Source organism: Lethenteron reissneri, chromosome 36 (genome assembly GCF_015708825.2).
Source record: "Lethenteron reissneri isolate LAM-NWPU_2019-01 chromosome 36, ASM1570882v1, whole genome shotgun sequence".
NCBI classification, from domain to species: domain Eukaryota; kingdom Metazoa; phylum Chordata; class Hyperoartia; order Petromyzontiformes; family Petromyzontidae; genus Lethenteron; species Lethenteron reissneri.
Genome location: NC_083814.1, coordinates 7,023,028 through 7,047,300, shown reverse-complemented (window position 1 = coordinate 7,047,300; position 24,273 = coordinate 7,023,028). Strand labels below are relative to the sequence as shown.

Below are 24,273 nucleotides of genomic sequence, written 5' to 3'. Positions count from 1 at the left end.
TGTAACACATCACTCCATCTCTTCTCTAGCCTGTGCCACCCCCGTTTAGCCCCCTCGATCCGGCCGAACAAAAGCTGTTTTGGAATGCGGTGGCTGGGCATGCGGGCTACATGCCCCAGCCAACGCAGCCTTGCCTGCCGGAGGAGCTCACCGATGGGACTTTGTCCAGATCTTTCAAGGATTTGTGAGCTCCTCACACAATCCAGCCTGGTTAAACCCAGGATGGATCGTAGGCAGGCCAGGGGGGTCCACGTTTCGCAAGTGTAGAGAAGGGAAGGAATGACTATGGCCGAGAAGACCTGAAGCTTCCACACAGCGTTACGCAACCGATGAAAAGATAATGCCGCTCGACTGATTCGGAGTGAGACCTCTGCTGTTAGACTGGAGCCGGTCATAAGCACACTGCCCAGGTATGGGGAACTCTCCACTCTCTCCACAACTGCCCCATCACCGATTGGGAGTTGTGGGGGTGGAGTGTCCGATGGTACAAAATACCCAGGCAGGTGCTTAGTTTTGTTGGGGCTGATGGTAAGGCCCCACCTCTTAGTGGCATGCTCCAGTCTCAGCAGCAGCGTCTCCAACTCCTCCTCTGAATGAGCAGCCAAATCGTACACACAACACACCCACAAGAATCGATTCAAAAAATCGATTCCGAACGTGACGAATGTCGACCGCGATTCGATTCGCGCATGCGCACTTAGGCCCCTGACTCGGCTCGTCTTCTTCCTGTGTTCGCCTCTCTCGCGCCCTTTGACGCTGCCGCTAAGCTCACCTCATCGTTGTTATTGTGTTATTATTGTACTCGTCCGTGTCGATACAGGGTCGTGATTGATATCGGTTTAAACCGCAAGTCATGACGGAGACATCCAAGTTGGCTCGGCAGCTGATCGTGCCTAACTTCGACCCCCAGGAGTGTGAGTGAGCGGCGCTTACGATCCCAATTTACAGCGCACGTCAAATTGTTACCAATTGTGGTCACAGTCGTGTTTGTTCTCATTGTCGCAGCCCATCATCATCTGCGCGGGTTCGATGCATTAAAATTAGTACCGCATTGTGAGAGGATTCGACATTGGCTGCGTTATGCATTGTGGAGAGACTGGTTCCCGTCATGGCAATGTGGAATTTCCACCTATTGGCTCAGATACGCACCGCCAGGTGGGCTAGTGCGGGGTTGGTGAAGACCTGGGAGCATAGAATACAGCACAACAGTGCGTGGATTTTGCTGCACCGCTAACGTTTATCAACACGTGAAGACCGGTGCTGAAACATTGGCCCATGTAGAGGACGTTCTTGCATTAATAACAATAATGTCATTCATTTGTACAGCTTGAATACAAATGCTGCATTAATATTAATATCTGTTTGTGGAGGCCAGGGATGTTGTGTTGTTGCTTTATTAAGAGGACTGCGGTCATCCGCTTGACTGGGACAGCTGTTACTGCACCCGGGATGATTACCCATCTCGTACGGTGGTCTCTGAAGCTCAGCGGATTTTAGCCTGGATAGAGAATGGAGGATTAGCATGTGTTGTAGGCTGGTATAAGGTTCATCCTGCTAGGAACCTCCTGGTTACACCAGCCCACAGGGGATTATCGTGTCCGTCGTGCAGGGAGGGGCTGGGTGGGGAGGGGCTGGTCACTCCGTGGTGCCCTTATAAAACTCAACGTTTAACCTACTCACGCCGGCTTGTGCCCACCCTCACAGTCGGGCATATTTGCGGAATTACACCACGCCGCCGTTGACCCTGGCCATTGACCCAGCAACCCAACGTTCCTACCAGCTCCCTCCGCAGGAATGTGTTATTCTTGATTCTTTCGGTAAAGTCACGTAGAAGGGAAACAATAAAATAATAAAATATAAAACAATAAAAATCAAGCTTTAAGTCAAAATTTGGTATAAGGTTGTTTTGTGGGCAGCCAAATCCACAGTTGTGGCGTGGGCAGGAAGGAAGGCCCTCTGATCCAATTGTGGATTGAGAACAGGGCTGTGACGGTGCATGCACCGTATTGCAGAATTGTTACCCACACCAGGTGGAACGTGCTGTGGCATTGGTCTGCATGGGGAGAGACGTTGCAATCTACCATGTCTGCCTATTGAATTAGAGCAGACAGCACGCATGCGTATGTGTCGCTGCTTGGATATCAGTAAGGTAAGCTGTACTCAAGTTCCATTGTCATTCCAGATGTGAAGGCTCTGTCTCAGCAGTCGGACGCTGACCGTGATCTTCAGGAACATCGGCAGAGGATCCAAAACCTCGCGGATGAAACTGCCCTCAATCTGAAGAAAAATGTCTACAAGAATTACCACCAGTTCATTGAGACCGCCAAGGAGATCTCTTGTATCCTCTGTGCAGCATTTTTATCCAATCACTTTGGATGTGTATTACATTTAATTTGGCGGAAAGCGAGAGCCCAGGTTTTATTTACAAAAATACTCGGGTTCCTGAAACCTAAAGATTCATTCAGATGCAATTTGCGTTTTCCATAGTGTATATGTATTATATATTATATTATTTAACCAGGTTCCCATAATAAAACCAAAATATGTTGGTAAGTAAGCCTGTTTAATACGTAGGCTTTCGCGACCAATATCCATGATAGAGTTGTTTTGGGTTAGATCGCATAAATTTAAATGTGTCGTTAAACCCGCTTCCACCCAACAACCAATTAGTAAGGTTTGTCAACTTAACAAAACATGCCAATTCGTTACTAGTACAGAACACTGATGTGTTGGAGAGTAAACCCTCCAACACACCGGTGTGCTGAACTAGTAATGATCTAACCTTATGGAAGTAAGCCTATATTGCACAGTTACCATACCACAAAACTGAATTCGACTGACCATTGTTTCTTTTCAATGTAGTAAATTATGGTAAATTAACTATGGTTTATACCAGCTATGTCGCACTGGTTAGCATTTGATACTCACATTTGGAAAGGTGCACGTTTAAATCCCAGTAGGGGGTCGACTGAATTTAAGGTGAATAAAATTGGTGCTAATGTGCTGGAAGGCAATGGTGCCTTTCTCCTATTCTGGCATTAATACATTGGCACTCATGTTCAGGCTCTGATCGGGAGATTGGTACCAGACACAGCAATGTGGCATTTTAAGAAGTGGCTCTGGGCCACAAATAAAAATTACGATTTGCCCATTGATCACAGAGACATTTAATATTTTCCGATGACTGATTTTTTACGCATTCCTTTTTGCTTGGTGGATGCATGTGCACGGTGTGTTAACCTCAACATATACGCAGACCTGGAGAGTGAGATGTACCAGCTCAGCCACATCCTGACAGAGCAGAAGACCATTATGGAGAGCATCACACAGCTCCTGCTATCCACCGATAAGGGTGAGCACATTCAGGGCTGCATCCCAGGACCCGTACACCACACTGCATTTAGCATTAAGATTCTTACGGATTTTATCGTGAAGCAGCATCTGGGACCATCAATAACCATTGGTCATTATTGTCATTATCCAGACAGGTCGAGGTGTAAAGTGCATAATTTGAAATTAGCACGATATATATGACGGTATATTACACCGGCATTTTTCAGAATGGTTCCTATACTATGTTTTTTCTGCAGAGAGGAAACGGCAGTTAACATGGGCTACAGGATAAGTAGGTTTTATACTGGAATTTCGAAATGTTGTCTAGCAAATGATCGAATGGTGGGTCATGCAGTGTATGCAAGGTGCATTTTGCCAATCCACTGCCAGATGAAGGCCTCCCCACACCGTATAGTTTGCGGAGGTTGTTTGACCGTACACTTGAGCATAGTAGAATCCAACAATAGCTTTTCTGCACTGCTGTCAATATAACCCCGCAGCAACCTATAGAACCTGTTTTATCCATGGTTGTCGCTCATCCAAGCACATTACAGAATCGGCGTAGCTTCCATAATTTGAGGTTGGGTTGCACTCTTGCATGATTTGGTCATAGGCAATGTGCTGCAACACCGATATTTTTAGAAATGGAACCTGTGTGAGACACCAAACTACATGCCAACGAGAGGTGCCTGTAGGATGCAGTACAGAAAGTAGTTTTCTGACCTGGATGCTCATTTTACAGAGGAAGCAGCCAAAGAGAAGCCAACTGCTTTTCCCAAAGAGACCGAGGAGGTGAAACAAAGGACCCTTACCACCCTTCTGGAGAAGGTTGAGGGTTGTAAGGTATGTCCACTTTTCAACGCTTTTCTTCCACATCAAAAATTATATTGTCATTTTATGTAATAAACAGAGAATTTGGAGTTGTTTAATGGAAAAATGTTTGGCTGTTTAATCTGCAATTCTGAGATCATCGATTTGAACTTTGCGTATAACAATGTAAGATTGATCTAAGTGATGAGATTATCTTTTTAAGATCTTTTTTTCGGTGTCTGCATAAGCCCTGATGAATCACACGGGATTATTTCTAGCTTATTTGGTCTTTTTCAAGTGAATTTAGATTTTTTTTTCAGTTGTGCATTCATGATAATTTTACGAGAACTGTCTGTCTGCAACACTCATTACTCCAATGTTAGAGAATGACCCTCTGAAAGGTGGCATCACTGGACAAGTCATGGTTAAATCGTTTAACCGCTAGGTGTGCCAAATGAAACGTTCCACAGGCACCCTGAAACAAAATCTGCAAAGGGCTAACATCCCCGACTGAAATTCTAGCAGCGCATGGCACTGCGATATAATTGCGGGCTCGCAGGTTTTAGAAAAAAAATCGTATTGTGTAGTTGGAGATGGGGTTCGAAAAATGAAAATTTGCATTCAAATCAGTGCTACTGGGCAAGTAGCTCTGCATCCAATGTAGCCAGCACTGTGCTCCCGCATTGGTCTGTGGAGCCACATGAAGACCCAGCAGAGAAACTGACGATTGTCAACATTATTATTAATCCAGAGGGACGGGAGAAAGAAGTGGTGTACCTCTCGGCTTACTTTGCTGTTATTTTCATGTATTTTATCAATTACATTCCAGTGAAAACCAGACCAAAAATAAGATTGATCTTTGAATAGAATCACAACCTTTAATTTTGAAAATTCATTGCATTTCTGGGATGGTGGATCCTTACATTAATAATTATCTTTCTCTGTCACTGCAGCAAAACTGTTTCAATGGTACAGTAGTGTAATGATGAACATTCTTATTTTATTTTACCAGGTAAGGCCCACTGAGCTATATAGCTCTTTTTCAGATGCGACCTGGCCACAAATCATCGCTCAATGAAGTGGCTTATCACGTGGAAATGTATAGCAGCCAAATACCACACCTAATAACCATTCCTATTCGTGTGCAACACAGGACATCATGGAGACGCCCGGCCGGTACCTGGTGTACAACGGGGACCTGGTGGAGTACGACGCCGAGACCATGAGCCAGATCCAGAGGGTGCACGCATTCCTCATGAACGACTGCCTCCTCATCGCCACATGGCTGCCCAACAGGTTGCACTGCCAACACAATGCACGCATCGCAATACATTGTGGGTCTTGTGTAAATGAGGGCCTCCCTACATTGTGGCAGATCATGGGAGTTATTTGACCACGACGATCAGTGCGAGTTAATAAAGGCAAGGAGCACTGGCCACTATTGCCAACTGAGTTATTTCCACAGCAGTCTTTAATGCCTGTAATGCACGTGTCAATTACAGGAAACCTTCATAGAAGGCTGAATGCAGGGCCTATTTTACGTCTTGTTAGAATAGCTGAAATACATGGCCTTTGCGATTTATATCGTAAGATTTTGGCCCGAGGATATGACGAAAGAGAATATTTCGCCAACACGTGGATTGTGAACCCGGGTTTTGTTGTAGTGAATCAAACTCATTGTGTGCGCTCTTTTTTGAAATCCCAGGCGTGGAGCTGTCCGCTACCGCTACCACTCCCTCTACCAGCTTGGAGACCTGGCCATCATCAACGTCAAGGATAATGGACGTAAGCACTTCCCAAAGCCACACAAGGCTCATTCACTCGATAAGCCAGGGTAATGACCATCGTAGAGTGATGAACAGCGGATAATTAAACCAGCATGCATGCGGATAATTTTATTCACAAGCACAGTTGATTTGCAACCAACATCATCCATGTGTAAGCGAGAGTTGACTAATTTTGATTCATGCATTTAATATGCACCATTTCTTGAGATTCATTGTGAATTCTGACATTGTATTTTGCTGCAACTAGTTTTGTTGACAATATTGTCAATTAACATTTTTGTTAACAAGGAAAGAATTTTGACATTCAGAAGAGCAATTTTTTTTATTGTAACATAGGATGAAACAATAAAATCACTGTCTATAAATGCGTGTAATTTTCAGAGCAAAGATTGGAAATACAACGACTTAACATTGTGGTTTGTAGTGACCTTGCAGATAAGACGTACACGCCCATGCCTATTATAACTCACATTGTTCTCCGTCACATTAGAGGAAACATCAATACAAAGTTGATGGTGTTTTCAGAATAAGTTGATGTTGATACTGACAGAACAGATTTTAATTAATATATTTTATAATTAACAATGCATAACTGAGCTCTTGTGTTCTTGTAAGAGAGCCTAATTCAGTTACTATTTCACCCCTGTGTAGCCATGAAGGACATGTTCAAGGTGATGAAATACCCGGATTGCCGCATATTTCAAGCAGAAAACATCAAAATAAAGGTGGATTGTTGTTCAACACTGTACAAGTATCAGTGGTGCATGTGTAGTGCCCTAGATGGGCCACGCTTACCCGCAGTGGTAGACGAGGTCCATCTGCAAGGGTGCCCCGTATCGCCGAGGGGGGGGCTGCGGGGGATCTATGATCCCACGCAACGCCTCCCCTCGATGGGCAAAGGGGCATAAAAGGGGACCTCCCCAGCCGATCGGGACCAGTCGCAGCTCAAGACCCAAGACCAGCCAGCTTAGGACCCTGGACCCCCTTGCCCCGCTTGTCCTTGTCAGGGCCAGGACGCTGTGCGGGCCAGTGGTGGGACTCTGGGACTCCCGGCTCTACGTCCTTGTAAGGGCGAGTTCCAAGGAAGCCAGAGTCTAGACCCGCACCTTGGCTGGGTCGGGTCAGGTAGCCTCCCCTAGGGTTATTGTAGCCGGAGGACCCGAGAGCGTAGCCAGAGTAGGCTGTGTCCCTAGGCTGTGTCCCTAGGCTGTAACAGAGTATCAGGACTGTTGGAGTGTGGTATTGTAATAAAGAAGCTACCTCTACAAGTGTCTCCGGAACCCATTACACATGGTATAAGATAGTGTGCATATATAATCTTGCCCAAGATGCATCACACATCATTACAGCAAGCTGCACGGCATGTTGTCTAAGGTGTAAGTGTTTTCTTTTAAAAAGGGTGACCCACAATTTAGCTGAAACAAAGACGCCATGTGTCTCCGAAAACAGTGGCAGTGGAATAATATTGCTTGCCATCATTTGTAAGGCTTAATTCACTTGAAACCTCCCAGACAGTCTAATGATAACAAATGCTGAGCCTGCATGTGATAGCCAGAGAAAACGATTATCTACAAATACATTTTGTGCATTCCAGACGGCCCAGCGTACGTATTGTGATGTTGCGTTTGTCTCTCACGTCTTCCGCAGAAAGAGTGGCTGGATATCCTCGACGAGACCAAGAAGAGCAAAGCTGCGAGTGACAAGCTGAAAAAGGAGGAGGAGAGGCCCATGTCTCCAAAAACCCCTGACTCGCCAGCGAACCGTATGTGTCTCGCCTCCCGGCAATATTCCGTTCCACCACGTTGCCGAAAGCCTCTCCGTGTTTTTTTAGACACGTGTTGTAATTTGAACGTGTCCGTGTTTATGCGTGTAACTATGGGACCGTGTCATGCCCTTGTTTATCATTGCGTGCAAGTGAACAAATTATTCGGTGATGTTGCTTTGTCAGCGGTGCACCAGCAAAATTAACGACAAAATCAACACATTAGTCAGTAATACTGCCATAAAAGGAAACAATGGATGATCTTATGGGCAATGGCTCTTTTTCACAGTTATGTGCTACCAAGAAGGGCCTTTGCTCGAAGCATTGCCTATTATAAATTTTTACTTTCAAGGCAGTCTCATTAACAATTGTTTTGAGTATTTGTTTTGTGTATATGTAGCTTGGCATGTATATTACTGTATTGGTGTGTGGCTGTAAATTTGTGTCACTGCACTCCTGCGCTTGTGTTAACGCTTGACTATGATTGCATATAAGCATTCATGTTTTATGCCATGTCTTTTATGCCACAGATATAATAATATTATTGTATAAGCAGGGTTCACCATTGCAACTCTATGTTGGTCTTACAGAAAGGTTATAAATATACACACAGCTAATTATAACTTCAGAAGATAATAATAATAGAGCATAACAAGAAAGCATAGAAGATGCTGTCAGGGGAAGGGGGTAGATGCGGGTGATAAACGTGCAGGATGGACAAAGGCAGGTTACCGAGGCATGCATTGGAGTGGGCACCCAGAAGTTGATAAACAAGGGGACAACTTACAGCCAAATAATGGCAATGTTGAGTGAGTAAGAATGTTTATTGAAGGTTGAATCAACTTTTTGACAAAGTGAAGACCTAACGCCAGATCCTGGGATACTGTAAGAGCAGATTTTACATAGCGACTGTACATCGGATGCTGTCCCATTAACACAAAACATTAATCAGCAATGAGGTGTGGTACTATCGGTATCATTGGCCATAACGACCTCTATGTTGACCTTGAGAGTGAGTCGCTAAGTTTATATTCCTGGCTACTGCCTTGTGTGACTATGACCATGCGTGTGTGTGTGTTGTGTTCCCTCTCCATTATTTCACCACACACAATTTCCTCCAGCCTTCGAAGTTGACGAGCCGGCGGAGAGTCCAACGCAGGAGGAGGCAGTGAACCTATCCCTTGAGTGGATTCAGGAGCTGCCTGAAGACCTGGACGTGTGCATCGCCCAGCGCGACTTTGAGGGGGCGGTCGACCTCCTGGATAAACGTGAGTCGCACTTAGCCGGGAACCATCAACGCAAGCCTTTCCTGCGAGACGTAAAGGCACTGCATTGGCAATGGTGCTCAAGCATATGTCGAAAAAGTTGGTTAGGCCAGTTTATTGAGACTCAATTTTATGAGGGATTCGACTGGAACGCAGTCAAATCGCCACAGTGGTGAGATGTTAACTACCTCACCTGTTATACAGGAGGTTGTGGATTAAGGTTGAACCCGACCTTTTAACCCCTGTATATTTGGAGTTTGCATGTTCTCCCTGTGGTCGCGTGGATTTTTCTCCAGGTCCTCCGGTTTTTCTCTCCACATTTAGACACATGCGCTTCAAGTATTTGGCTGCTATACATTTCCACGTGATAAGCCACTTCGTTGGGCTATTATTTGTGGCCAGGTTGCTTCTGACAAAGAGCTACATAACTCAGCGGGCCTAATCTGGTTACATAAAAATAGTTTTCGTTTACTTTGGTGTGCATGGAAATGTTCAAAACTTGTGTACAAATTAACGTCAACATTAGGAAAGTGAGCTAATACATTCAGTCTCGGTTCTGTGTTTTTCAAAGTGCATCCAGCAGCAGCCCAAACATTATCTGTTTGTGATTTAATATAACTTTACTTGGAATTGAGTACAACAGATGCTATTAGTGTTGTGTGTGTGATACGTGAACACCATGAAACTTGTATATACTATGCAATTTGAGGAAATGTCTTGCAAAGCCTTCCTGTAATTGTTTCATTATATCCAAAGTGCGCACAGGCATGTTGCTATTGCCAAATATTTTGTTGTAAATGCAATGAATGTGAACCTGATGGTGTTCGCCTACACGTGTACTAAACATACATGAGAGAATACAGAGCCCTACTATTAATTGTCATTTGTATTGTTATCCCCTGCAGTTAAAGCGTATTTGAAAGACAAGCCCACCACTCTGCCTGTAAAACAGCTCAGGTGAGTGTGACATTCTCGTTGCCAAGGCAACGCAATTGGCTGCATTGACTTGCGGCCAAATATTTCTGCAAATTGTTGTGATGCAAGCATTCCATAGATGTACCCAGCAGATCAAATGGTGGTTGTGTGCAATAGATAAAGAGTGTAAGTCGCATTTTGGAAAAGCCCGGAAGAAGCACTTAGTTTTGGAAGTTAGTAGACAAACCACGCATCAATGTTTAAATAGCCGCCATCCAACATATAAATTGCTGACTAAATAGATACAGTAAAACCTTGGATTGCGAGCATAATTCGTTCCGGAAACGTGTTTGTAATCCAAAGCACTCGTATATCAAAGCACTCGTATATCGGTTGTGATCACGTGACGCTCGGCAGACAAAGCGTATACACGTACTACTCGTATTGCAAGACCTCGCTCGTTTATCAAATTAATATTTATTTTAAAAAATTGCTCGTCTTGCAAAACACTCGCAGACCAAGTTACTCACAATCCAAGGTTTTACTGTATATAAATAAGGTAATATTTTCAGTAAATGTGAATAGTTATCGTGTAACGTGCTCTATAAGTGATTGCTATTAGTATCGGAAAGTATGATGGTTCTCCTGAGATCTTTAAGGTCCTTTGCCAATCCACTGCCGAATGAATGCTGCATAACATGGTGTTGATCGTAGGGTTTTTTATCCAGGGGTATTCGTCCAGAATTGTTTGGGATATTCCTAGCCACTAATGTTTACTGTGGCCGAGAATCAAACTCAGGTCGCTGAGATCATAATGCAGTCCACTAACCACTGTGCCATCATTGCTCCCAGGAAGACATGAAGCCGGGCATGATGCTAACTCTACCACCTCAGCCTGCGCCTCTCTTTTTTGTTAAAGGGTCCTCTCTAACAACATTTGCCCCTAGATTATGTACAGGATAACGATGGGTCTAGAGTCTAAACTCATTGTGTGTGTGTTGTGCACGATTTAGGGCGAAGGTTGAGGAGCGGGTGAAACAGCTGACAGACGTGCTGGTGTTTGAACTGTCGCCCGACCGATCACTGAGGGGTGGCCCGAGGGCAACACGGCGCGCTGTCTGCCAGCTCATCCGCCTCGGCCAGTCAACTAAGGTCTCTGCCATTATGTCCCACAGTTCACTTGCGCTATTCCATGCCATGAGGCAAAGACATTCCCATTTGGAATGCCACACCGAGCAGTGCACCACCCTGTGTCGGGGAATGGTCACGGCAGATTTCTCAGCAACTTCTAAAGTCGCTCGAATATTTTCCTATATCCTCACTCGGGGGTATGCCTTTTCGTATATATACTCTGCAAAGAGTATTTTTTCACGTGTAAATTAAACTTAAACATTCAGATGTGGAATTGGACAAATGAATAAAAATGTATTATAGTTTATCGTGCATTTTTTATGACTGGGCTGAGACAGTCTACTTTTCTACACTTGAGAAACGAGTTTCATCAAGGGTGGCTGGCTGCATTCTAACCCAGGATCTCAGCGGTGGCGGCTTAAACCCTTTGAGCCACCCGCTCACCTCTACAAGTCCTCGTAACCAACACCACCCCTGCGTCGTATTTGTCGTAAAAAATATATATATATATTTTCCCCCGGGACCGCAGGCGTGCGAGCTCTTCCTAAAGAACCGCGAGGCTGCGGTGCACACGGCGACGCGGCAGCTGCGCATCGAGGGCTCCACACTGCTCTACATCAACAAGCTCTGTAACGTGTTCTTCACCAGCCTGCTGGACACGGCACGCGAGTTCGAGCGGGATTTCGCTGCCGACTCCGGCTGCTACTCGTGTACGGCCACCACGTCGGCTGCCGCACCCGGTTTCCGCCGGCACAAACGGCTGCCTCCCCCCCCCCACCCCCTCATTCCTTTCCTGCTGGGTTCCGCTCTGAGTTTTTGAACCTTTCTCTAAGTGCCTCCCGTTTTTTTCATTCTGTCATGAAATAGTGTTGTCAATGTTGGAAGCGAGTTTGTCTTTTTGTTTGTTTGAAACCAAGAGGGGCACTGTCGCTGTCAAGGCACCCTTCCTCCCCTAACCCAGCTTAAATATACGCTGCCAAGCTTGGTGTTGTTCATTCAGACGCTGTCTTTCCGACAGACCTGTTTTTCACCTGAGGACGGCTGCTTGCATTGTGGCCGAAACGTCGTGAGAATTGTATTTTATTATGTTTTATTTTTATTATTTCCCTTCTACGTGACTTTACTGAAAGAACCAAGAAGACTGTCGCAGTGGTTAGTGAAATGCTCTACGAAACCCACTTCCCCGTGTTTGAGTCCACAAATATACAGCATCATGGGACCTCCTTTGCCAGGACCAAAATATAAGAATAGGTTTTTCCCCTTTTTTCTGGCAACAAAACTGAAACCTTTTTTACAAGGAATCATGTCTACATTAACCACAATACTTGTGGTCAGAATGCAAAAAAACACACTCTGATAGTATATGCATTGTCCTTGAAACGTATTGGTCCACACCAGAGACAGCTTTCTTTTGAGCCTCGTCTCAAACGGTGTGAGACCACCAAATGGGTGGTGTTGTATTGTTTGTGGCAAAGGGTTTTGCTCTCTGTAATCTTCAAAAGGTCTGCATTACAAAAACACTAAATTAAATATGCAAAGCTAGCGATACTCCATTTGTCATTTAAGTATGTTTTTCTCTTAAACCTAATTCTTGTTGAAAGGTGCTGAGTGTCTAAGCTGAAAAACAAATGTAATTTTCTCGTTTCAGCTTTTGTGGTGTGGTCACGCTCTGCGATGAAGATGTTCGCTGGGGCGTTCTGCAAACAGGTGTTTGACAGCAAGGAGAGCCTCTCCACTGTAGCTGAGTGCGTGGCCGTGGCTAAGAGGCATTGCGAAAAGGTACGGAGAATAACGATGTTTCTAGAGATGCTCTCAGTGGCACAAAGGGCTGAGAATCTTGGATTGAAACCAGATAGCCACCTAAGAAACCCCTCCAGAGTTTGATTGCCTTGAAATCGATGCTACTGAAATTATGCACTCCCAGAAGGCTGTGTGGCTGTTCGGTTGTGGAAAAAATACCTTATTTTTTTCCTCTGGAGAGGCTGATGTGTAAAGGAAACATTGTATGCTTATTTATTTTGTTATGATTAAACCCAAATTCCCAAGTATTGAGAGTTTAAGGTCTCAGCCAGAGTTACCGCAATATGCTCATACTCTACATTATACAATATAATGTCCGCGATAATCATATTGTTCGTTTAAAAAAATATCACTATAAAGCACTAATTTTTTTCTTATTTCCTGACCAATTATTTGTACAAGTGCAATAATTAAAATATATATCTATCGCCAATTACATTTTGCGATGCAAAATGTCTTCTGGAGTAAATTACGTCAATGGTTATTATAACCTGATAATTGAATTATTAATTCAGCACATTCCTCCTGTAAGAAGCACAAATTTAATTGAACACATGCGTTGTTGCGTGCGTTCCCTGTGGCGTGCAGCTCAGTGAGATTGGGTTGGATCTCACCTTCACACTGCAGTCTCTGCTGTTCAAGGACATGAAGGCTGCCCTTCAAAGCTACAAGGACATCATCATTGAGGCGACCAAGCACCGAAACTCTGTAAGGGGACTGCTGCGCGCCACTCTCTCAGCTTGCGTTGATTCTGCATCTCGGATAACAGCAAAAGAAAATTGTCTTCCTGAACAATAATTGGTTTTGTTGGTGCCCCCAGCAGAATGTGTGTATGTTGAACTTCATTTGCACCGTATGTAGCCAACTGCGGGGGAAGAACAACAAACTAAACAAAGAAAGCTGTTCTAGAGACATTAATTTTCAATACAGTGGCCTAATATTGGAAGGAAGAGAGTTCCAGACGGCCGCAGAAGCGCATATAAAAGTGTGCGATGCAGTGACCGCAAATATCAAAACGCACCTATGGAATTTAGCATCATCAATTATGCAATTGTTTCCATTGTAACATGTGTTTGGTAAATATTTTTGGCTGCATTTTAAATCGCTCACTTAATCACCTGTTTTTCAAACAGTATAAAAACTTTTGATTTAAAGCTTTCGTGACTGCAGGGATTCATATTCTTGTTTTTTTCGGTAAAGTCACGTAAAAGGTGATTTTACCGATTGCTTGTGTTGATGATTGCTTGTGTTGCAGTCGAAACGTCGTGATAATTTTATTGTTTTATATTTTTATTATTTTATTGTTTCCCTTTTACGTGACTTTACCGAAAGAACCAAGAATATAGTATAAAAACTTATTTGTAGAAAATTGGCTGTTGGTTGTGATTTAGTTTTATTAAATGTTTACACTGGGAGATCGCACATTGTCTCCTTGATTGTTCCACCACCGTCAATAAATTGTGCATTTTATAAATTTAAAAACATCCGATGTACTTTATTTCAAATTTATATTCTTGGTTCTTTCAAATTTGTGTACATTTCGTTTAATGGTTTTACTCTGCAAGTACTCATGTATTCTATGAGATCTCTTTTACCAGTGGCAAAATATAATAGTAGGTTTTTACCCTTTTAACTGGTACAAAACTGACACCTTTATTAAGGTGTCGGTTTTGTACCAGTTAAAAGGGAAAAAAGCTACTATTACTCATGTATTATTTCACGATTGATATATTTTTTTGTAGTCTGTATTTCCAATATTGATTTGACCCATTGTCAAAGTATTCATAACATACGTCTTATTGTGCTTGCCATTACAGGCAGCCATTTTGAAAACAAATGTTTCCCGATTGCCTCCAGCACTGTAAGGGAGTAATTGAAAACAATCGATGATGGCTGATTTATTCCAAATTAACCTCTAATTACTAAACCATATCTGGCTGAAAACTTGCCTCGGCAGAATATCTCTGTGATAAAATTAGAAGAGCCAAACAGCCCATACGACAAAAATGGTCTTTACGTGCAACATGTTTACAATGCGTTACATTTCTTTTTTTTTTCCCTTTTTCATAGGAGGAAATGTGGAGGCAGATGAACTTGATGACTCCACAAGCCCTGCAGAAACTGAAGGATGAAATGATGTCCAGTGGCATCTCGAACTTCTCCCAGTACACAGGCCAAGACTGCTGGGTCAATCTCAGCTACACTATCGTGGCGTTCACCAAACAGCTGTTGTCCTTCTTGGAGGATGGACTCAAACTCTACATGGCCGAAGTACGGACGCAGTGCAAACGGCGCAGCCGCATTGCCGTCGGCCCCATCGCACTCGTATTTAGATGCAATTTATGTATTCCACACGGGCAGCTGTCAGTTTATTCTTGAAATTTTAGGTGTGTATTGAAGCATCGGTTAATCAAATACATTTCTACCTAATCGATTCTATTCTTATGCTCATAATACATCAAATTGCATTTGTAATAATGTAATCATGACTGTCAGCATATCTTAGATGATGAATATTTTTTCCATCTATGTGTATGACTTTATATCTCTCATCTAATGTTTTGTCCAGTTTCAATTGTGTTATCCTCATGTAATGTAAATAAAACATTACATGAGAATAAAACTCCCACAGCAGTGCACAAACCTGTCAGAAAACAACCTCAGATGATGACATCACCCAACTCTCTAAAACCACTTCAATAGACTTATTTAATCACAATAGTGGCACACCTATGCCCTGTAGGGAAGGTTCATCATATTTGTCAGTTAAACTGAAATTGCAATTTTCAGCTGGAATAAGCCGAATTGTGTGAAACACGACATTTTATGATGGGTTTTTTTTGTATGCAGTCATTACTTATTGGGTGGGCTGAGACTCAGTATATTTGAGAAACCTGGCTTAGAACATCAACCTTACAACACTCGCTTTGATCATACGCGATTGCCCATATTTGAAACCAGTCTCTCAGTAGTATCCGTTTAGTGCTCTATGACATTGCGTTTGCCCTCTTATGCCAGCCGGCCACCCCAGGGTTTAACTTTGCAAACCGCCGTCCTCTTTGTGTTTCAGCTGCACATGGTCCTGGTGGATGGTCTGATCGAGATCATCCTGGTGGCTGTGCAGCATGTCCTCTTGAGCCAGCAGGCCACTCTAAGGTTTAACTTTGCAAACCGCCGTCCTCTTTGTGTTTCAGCTGCACATGGTCCTGGTGGATGGTCTGATCGAGATCATCCTGGTGGCCGTGCAGCATGTGGACTACAGCCTGCGCTGCGAGCAGGACCCCGAGAAGAAGAAGTTCATTCGCCACAACGCCTCCTTCCTCCTGGAGACGATCCTACCCCACATCGAGCACCGTTTTGAGGTGAGCGCTGCGTACGATTGCTCGCGAGGTACTCGCTGGAAAAGTTGAATCTGCTTGTGTTGTGTGAATGCAGTGGCGTGGCTTACTCCTGTGTACCCCATTCATGTGCTGGCGGACACTTATTTCACTCCAAAAAATGCCTAAATTGGCATGCAGCCCTTTTGTCAATCCACTGCTGGATGAGGGCATCACGAGCCATGCGGGTCGTGAGGGTTATTTTACCGTACGTCACTGTTGGTCAATGCCGGTTGGTAAAGAGCAGCTCGGGACTGATTCAGATATCGCTCAGCACTGATGATAGCCATCGCCAGGTGTCAAACTCGGGTCACTGCTTTCCGAGTGCAGCGCACTAATAATTGTGCCACCCCTTCAGCCGTGACAATGCACTTAAACGTATGTAATATTAACATAAAGGGGTTTACACTGATACATAGCACTCACTGCAGCTTGATGTCTGCAGGAGTTCTTGCACAAATTAATCGATTAAGTATGAGTACATTGTCCCAGACTGAGCTGAAACCAAACCCGGATAGCCCAGCGGTGTTGATCAGCATTTTAATACGTGGAGTTCTAGTTCCATGAAGTGCCAGTAATTGGGGTATCGTTCGTTTTTTGCCAGTCATCCTTGCTCAGCTACTCCTGAAGGGACACACAGGCCGAGTGTGTGTGATAAGTGTGTGCGCGCATCAAGTGTTGATGTGTTGAGTGCATCGTGAAGCAGAACATCTGTTTCATCAAGATTTGTATGCATTGTATTGTCTTTGGATTTGTGTTCCAAGGCGATAAATCAATGAAATGCCGATTTAAACGTTTAAACCCGCAGGTATCCAAGAAAGATGTTCGTGAATTGTCAACAACAAATAACGTTGTCTTTGGATCTTTCGGTAAAGTCACGTAGATAGGTTCAAAGAAAATAACGAAAAACTACGACGTTTCGATCGCAACGCAAGCGGTCGTCCTCCTGTTGACGACCGCTTGTTATTTTCTTTGAACCTATCTACGTGACTTTACCGAAAGACCCAAAGAATATGAATTCCTGCAGTCACGAAAGCTTTAAGTCAAGAAATAACGTTTTGGTTATATTTATTGTAACCTGGTGGCATTCATATTCTATATTGCAATGCATGGTGATATTTGGCCATCACATTTGAAAGTTTGTTTTTTTAACATGCATGAAATAATAATGGTAAACAATTTGTTAATCTGTTTAAATTGTATCAATGATGTTTGAAAAATTATGATCAAAGCCCTTCCTCATCTTAATTATTGGAGAAAAACAAATAGTCTGCCATGCCGGGCTGTGTGTGTTATTTTCAACAACAAAAAATCCCCACCACAATTAAACTCTTAATTATGCTGTCAGCATCACATCACCAGATAGACATTTCTATGTGGCTGTGGGCCTTATCGTTGTAATCTTGCAAAGTGCTATGAGATTGTAATTGTCATGATAAGGCACGATATATAATGCATTTAAATTGAATTATGAAATGGAGTCTCCAGCCAAATCTGGCCTACAGTCGGCTATAAACTAAACTAAACTTTTTTTTTTACCACAAAAGGCCCACTGAGCTATGTAGCTCTTTTTCAGAAGTGACCTTGGCCACAAATGATAGCTCAACGAAGTGGCTTATGTGGACATTTATAGCAGCCAAATGCTCCAGATGCATGTTTCTGAAAATGTGAAGAGAGAAACCAGAGGGATCCGTATGTTCCTCCACTGCTGCTTGAAGCTTGCACCCAGGTCAGGCTGCGATAGCCACCGAATCGTTGACGTTGCTCCCCACGACACACCTCTCCCACCAGGAAGGGGCCAGGAAGCCAGCTCGTCAGCTGGCCGAACTCAGGAAGGATATGACCAAGGCCGGCTCAAAGCCTCGTGTTAACCCAGAGAGCCTCAACTCTCTCGTGTGACCAGTAAGGTGCCGAGGAGTGGTGGTGGTTGCGCGTTGTCCTCACATTACTGATGTACTCGTTTTCCTGGTGGAGGGAAATCTCGTCTCCTCTGTGCGCTCTTGGTGGCGGGTGCTTTTTCTTTATCATCCAATGGCTGCAAGTAATTGTGTACTTGGAGAAACTAACTGACATTGCTGCCGTGATCTTGCAGTCCCAGAATTCCACGTGGGTCATGGGATGTGTTAGAATACGTTTCTTGTGGACAGTTATGGGAAGGAGGCATATTGCCTGGCTTTTTCAGTTGTGTTAATTTATTTGAATTACATTTAACATTTGGGTCATGCCAAGTTTAAAGCTACGTTTTAAAATTCAAAAAACAAATTTCTGCACCCTCAAACCTTTTCTGACAAAACCTGAACAATAAAATTTACTAAAGCCTCACAAAAATCGTATCTGGAGGTTATCGATGCTAAATCCAGATATGCAACCATTTCAGGTACCTTTTACTGGCGAGTGTGACCCGAAAGACAATAAAAAGCGTCCTCTGCCAGATACTCGTACGTACATATTTGTATGTGTTACTGAGATTAGTGATGGTTTGTACACCTGGTTTTTCTACTGTACCTTTATTCAGCAAAGGCGTTGTTAGCAATGATCATCGTTACAAAAAGGAAATACGGCCATTGAGTATATAAGGAAATTAAGTTAGAGGATTCATGTGTATGAAATATATTAGTGTTAAATAAACAAATACAATGCATTATTGTGTCATTGTAAAATGTGTTGGTCTTTGAATTAACTTTTCAGAATTATTTAAAGGTTCGCTATTTTATTGTGAATCAATGGTTATTATCAACAAAACTTTTAGTGCTTACCGTGTAAGTTGTAAACACTACCAGTGTGCAAGTTTAAACAATGAACTTAATCTGCCGTTACACATTTCCTGCTGTAATTCTGTTATATTATTAATGCTGAAGGCTGTGAGTTAAAATTTTGGGGGTTTGACTGATCCCATCATCCTGCTGGGGTAATAAAATATGTACCACTTTATAGAAAAATCATCAATGGTTGTCCTATGAATAGACCTGCCCCCCGCCATAGGAATGGGGAATTTACATCACTGATGATGGTCACTCGTGCCTCAGTTTCCATTTGAGCAGAAAATCACTTTTACTTTTGAATTACAACCTATACTTAAGCGCGCAAGAATCCACGAAGCGCAGGAAAAAAAAAAGGTGAAATATTAAATTCGAGTGGCGCGGCGACGGTTGTCCACGTGTGTTGGCAATGACTGGCAAGCCTCTCAATGAAGAGGGATTTGCTGAGCCGCCCTGTCCCCAAACAAGCGGCCGCTTGCGGGGGGACGCGCTGAGTGGCACTCCCCGCACGGACAGCTCGTGCTTAGCCGGGCTTTTACCGCTGACGAGGGCCTCGTTGGTGTCCCCTCTTCACGTTGAGTGTGTTGACACACGCGCTCCAGCACAGGCAGCCCCCATGATGGCGCTCGCCTCTTAAGGGAGGGGTGGGGGGGGGTGATCGTCTCGTTGATACGCTCCCTCTGAAATGTAGCGGACCTATTTTTATTCGGCTTGTGTTCTATTGTAAAGGAGCTTTGATCAAGTTGCGATTGAGTTTCGGAGAGAGAAAGAAAGAAAAAATTGCGATGGAGTGATTTTCATGCACCTTTTGTATGAATGTACTTGGATTATTTTAGCTAAGTAGGATTACTTTATGTTACATGTAAAATTTGTTGATGTGCACTATGCACATGAATACACTTTGTACGTATTTATTGATACAGACCTGTACTGTATTGAATTAATGTTATTTTATTGGACACTCGGACATATTACTAAGATCATGTAGCCAACCCTTTTGACCACCATTGATATATTTAGCAGGAATGAGTAATTGTGCCTAATAACATAATAATTGTAACCAATGTTCTTGAATGCCTGGAAGCACTCGTTATGGGTACCAAATAATACAAAATGGGCCGAGGCAATTAAATGTTTTATTTCTGGGACACTATTTTTTCCAGGGGTCTACGTAACTCTGCGACTGGGGTATCAATAAATGCTAAATCAGTGCCACTCCGCAATGTCGAACCGCAGCGAGGACGATTGTGCTGAAACCCTGAACGCTCGTACGCACCATGGTGGTGCATCGTGTACAGCTCGTCGAGATGAGTCGATTGCCGCATCGCTGACCATCAACAGACTAAAAATTACTGCATCACGGGCATTATGCGAGAGCCGGGGTGCTATGGTACTCTGGGGTACCGCCATAAGGTTCAATTGTAGGGTTGTCTTGTTGGTAGTATGCTAGTCAGTCTGTTTTCTTGGTGCATATGATATTTACACAATCAAATGTCTATGCAACCAAATGTGTACACAAACAGCAGTGTGTTCCTGACTTGGTTTTTTTGCATGCCTATGTGTCACCTAAGTATGAATCTGTTGTATGCAGCAGACATACATCTTACAGGGGTTTGATTCTTTTGGTCAAATTGTAAAGATGTAAAACAGCAAATACATTTTACAGAAAATGTATTATTTTTCTGTAAATAGAATGCTGTTTTAATCTTTAACAAATTGGCCTTTCATCCTAAATTAATTATACTAATTCCCTGATTAATTCTGTCAACTAATTTATGCCCTCTAATGTTTACTGCGCATGTTTTTGTTTTACTAATACCCACTCATTTTTTTCCATCCAGGTCACTAACACTCACAATTTTCACTCGGACACGTTTTCTTACAGGGCCTGTGCTGAAACTGTACCACTTTTTTATATTCATGAGACTTATTGTATAAAATCCACGGAAAGTTTTCTTTTTGTACTGTAGGGCCAGTTAACTTTGAAGCTGGAGCCAGAACTCACCATTCTCGTAACACTAATGCAAGACAAACACCTGACCATAGTTTTTATTTCAGAATCATCATTAATGTTCCAGAGTCAACAGAGGACTTCTGCGAGCCACTTAACACTGCAGTAATTTTGCTAAATACAATAATGTAAATTTACAGCCCAACATAAATCAACTCCCGGGTGAATACAACAATCGCCACGCCGTGTCCATCACCAGGGCTGTTTGGCCAAACTTCACCACGCTGGTCAGTGCTTGTTCGTGAAGCGGAGGTGTAGGACCAGTTCAGATATCACGCACCACCAATGTTAGCCGTGACCGGGAATAGAACTCAGGCCACCACTCCCTTTATTGGATAACTAAAGTGAGCAATAGTTCTGGGTAACAAAAAGTTAGAGGAAAGGGTCTCTTTCATTCTAAATCTAGAAGAGCATTTCATTCCATCAACCATGGTACTTTTGAGACGAATGTTAACCAACAGCGCTTGTTTAAACGAGGCCAAATCTTGGAGCTGTTTAGCCTTCTATGAGTTTCGTCAGCATGATGTGGTGGACGAGACTCGGAGAAATTGCTTCATGATGTAACACTTACTATGTGACTCAATGAGGTCGAAGCAATTCTGCGGTTTGTCTTCAAAAAAATTATCAAACTAAATTATTTCAAAAAACAACTCCGATCTTGTAGACAAGTAACGAGGCTGTGCATCCCGGGCTGTCTCGCATGACTTAGAAGCGTCATTAATGAGAAACTCGTTGTTAAAGCTGCAGTCGGTTATGTCGCAAGGGAACACCTGTAATGTCTTAATGACCTAACGTCGTGCATTTTTACTTGGGGTCACTGCAGCGATACCTTTAGAGTGCTTCGGCGGCACATAAACCATGACTTAAAAATTGCTTGGTTTTTTCTCAAAACGTCGCTTCAAATGGCAGCCTGGGACACGTGACTTAAGCGTGAATATTCAAGATAACGCTTTTGGTGGAAGGGGGGAGGTGGTCTTCCTTTAAACAAGTGCTGCTGTGTAAAACATTGGTCTAGTAGGCCAATTTATTGTTGAGCTTGGATGTCTAACTTGTTCTCTCTTGCTTCCTGTCAACAGGAGACAGTGGGGCTTCCAGCCAAGCAGCTGCTGGAGCTGCACAAGGAAATGTTGAAGCTCCCGTCCTTCCAGAACGTCAACCCAAGTAGCACAACGTCGGATGTGTGAGGAACTCGCCGGCTGATGCCATCAGGTGGTTGAAGGAGCGGTTTGGTCGCTGTAATTCTTAACTCCAGTCCATCCTGCCCACTGTTCCATTTATCTGCATTTGCTGAGCAACAGTCGTGTAATGTTACACTTTACTTTGTATACTCGGGACCTGTAAGAGCATAACTCTGGGCTGGAGTTTTGTAGTCCCTGAAGTACTGTAAATTAAGAAATGCTCAATTTATTTATCGCATACCCAAGAAATAGAAATGTGCACTTGTAGTCACCCGAGCAGGAGCAGTGTGACCTGCTTTGGTTCAACACTGATAGGTTTTGGGAACCTAGCCATGGGTCTAAACAAAACGTAGAAAATACATGTTTGCGATAGAAATCAAATGCTGACGTAGAGAGGTTATTCTCAGAGTTGCAGTTCTTGTCATCTCTCCCAATGATATTTTTGCTGCGTTTTATGCCGACCAATTCAGTATAAATGTGTATTGGTATTAAGCTGTATTATACATCATTTGAGCATATTGATTGGTAAACATTGAAAGTTGAGCTGAACATCCACCAGTTGTTTCTACCTTTTCATGCTTGTGTCTTTTTAGCCACGTTAGTTTGCAAGTTTATCCCAATCACAAATGCTAGTTTCAACATCACCTTCGTTACCGTCTCTCTAGCATGGCCATGTGTACATTTGTTTCCCATTGGCCACAATGGATAAATGATGACTGGTATGCAATTCCCACTCTGTCTGTTTGCCTTGTCCACACATTTGGTGTGCACTCTCTGGTAGCCACTCTTTCTGTTGCTTTCGGAGTGGCAGGTGACAGTGAGGCTATGATCGCTGATATTTTCAGTTCACGCCCTCAAAAAGCAAACTAGTGTTGGTGGAATTGATGTTTTATCGCTTTTTCTGTCCTGCTCTTGCCCGGTCTGCTTTTGGCTCTCGCGTTCTAAGAGGAATGACCAGAAGAAAGCTTTTGAAAAGAGTGTCGAATGATATTGGTATGTGCTGCCGATTTTCAGATTGATCAAAAATATGAAAATGGTGCCTTGAGTACGAAATTTTGAACGATCCAAATTACGTATTATTCGGATTGCTTCAAAAACTGGAAGTGACAATAATAACGTTACTGTACTTTCGCTCCCTGCCAAAAGTGATGTCATGTGGCACAAGAACATTTGACATTGGTAGATAATGTAAACGATAAAAAATAATCTGAAAACATCCCAAAATTGCCATTTATAATTTGAAATAAAAAAAAACACGTAAGCACTTTTAATTTGAAAAGTGGACCGTTTTATAATATACGGCACCTCCGATTAGCACGGTGGGCTACGTGCGGTGGAAATAAGTTCATCAAACATGGTTCACTCCTCAAGTTACATTTCACGTTGCTTCAACACTCACGCTCATTGTATTCTTCATGCAAATGTCATGATTGGAAAGTTTTACGGGAACGTTCTTGCCATTTTATGCTTGATGTCCCATGTGTTGCACTGACTTTAACAATTACATTACAGGTTTCGTAGAACTGTGCTTGTATATTGTGTGTAAACTTCCAATACATCATGTAATGTAGTTGCACTGATATGTCTTAACATTTTAATGAGTTCTGCACACGCAAATTATAACCTAAGTTAACACTGAAAATGAACACGTGTAATTTGTTATTGCTAAATAAAAATGTAAACCACTGATTGTGACTGCCTGTCATGTAATGAGCTTAATGACTGCATTTCAATCTAAGTTCCTTGGAATTGCTTTACATGCAAAAAAATGAATAACGCTTTAAATATTGTATGCTTTTATATCCTAAAGGCAAGCTCAAGATGGCTTTAAACATTTTCAGCTGCATTCATGGACAGTTGTCACTGTTGTGTGTTTTTATGGATGCTGGTAATATTGCAGTATTTAAATAAATATATCTATTACAGCTGACATTGTAGAACACCGGATACCATAGTTTACATGGAGTGACTGTGACAATATCTGATAACTCCAGCAGCATTTATTTAACAAGCATGGCTGCGGATGAGCTTTAGAAGGTTGAAACCATTTCAAAATATGCTTAAATACTGCTTGATAATATTGGTCCAGGAATCCAATAAATAGGCTGATGGCAGAGGTCGCAATCGGGTACCCGATACCCGTAC

General features: G+C 43.0%; 1 protein-coding gene across 3 annotated transcripts; it reads left to right on the top strand.

Annotated features, from left to right (window-relative positions):
- The first annotated feature begins 715 nt into the window (after window positions 1-715).
- EXOC8 (exocyst complex component 8) lies at window positions 716-23,815 on the top strand. Of its 3 annotated transcripts, none has more exons than XM_061565984.1 (18): window positions 716-914; window positions 2,183-2,338; window positions 3,257-3,352; window positions 4,076-4,176; window positions 5,297-5,439; window positions 5,849-5,928; window positions 6,582-6,655; window positions 7,578-7,692; window positions 8,814-8,960; window positions 9,863-9,914; window positions 10,886-11,024; window positions 11,533-11,713; window positions 12,652-12,782; window positions 13,392-13,511; window positions 14,874-15,074; window positions 15,998-16,165; window positions 17,972-18,082; window positions 22,027-23,815. In XM_061565984.1, exons 1-17 carry the CDS (start codon window positions 854-856, stop codon window positions 18,077-18,079), a joined length of 2,073 nt encoding a protein of 690 aa, XP_061421968.1. In that variant the 5' UTR covers window positions 716-853; the 3' UTR covers window positions 18,080-18,082; window positions 22,027-23,815. The 3 variants fall into 3 exon arrangements, with proteins under 3 accessions (XP_061421968.1, XP_061421970.1, XP_061421969.1); XM_061565986.1 differs by having other exon boundaries at window positions 17,972-18,087; XM_061565985.1 differs by lacking the exon at window positions 17,972-18,082.
- Window positions 23,816-24,273: the final 458 nt, after the last annotated feature.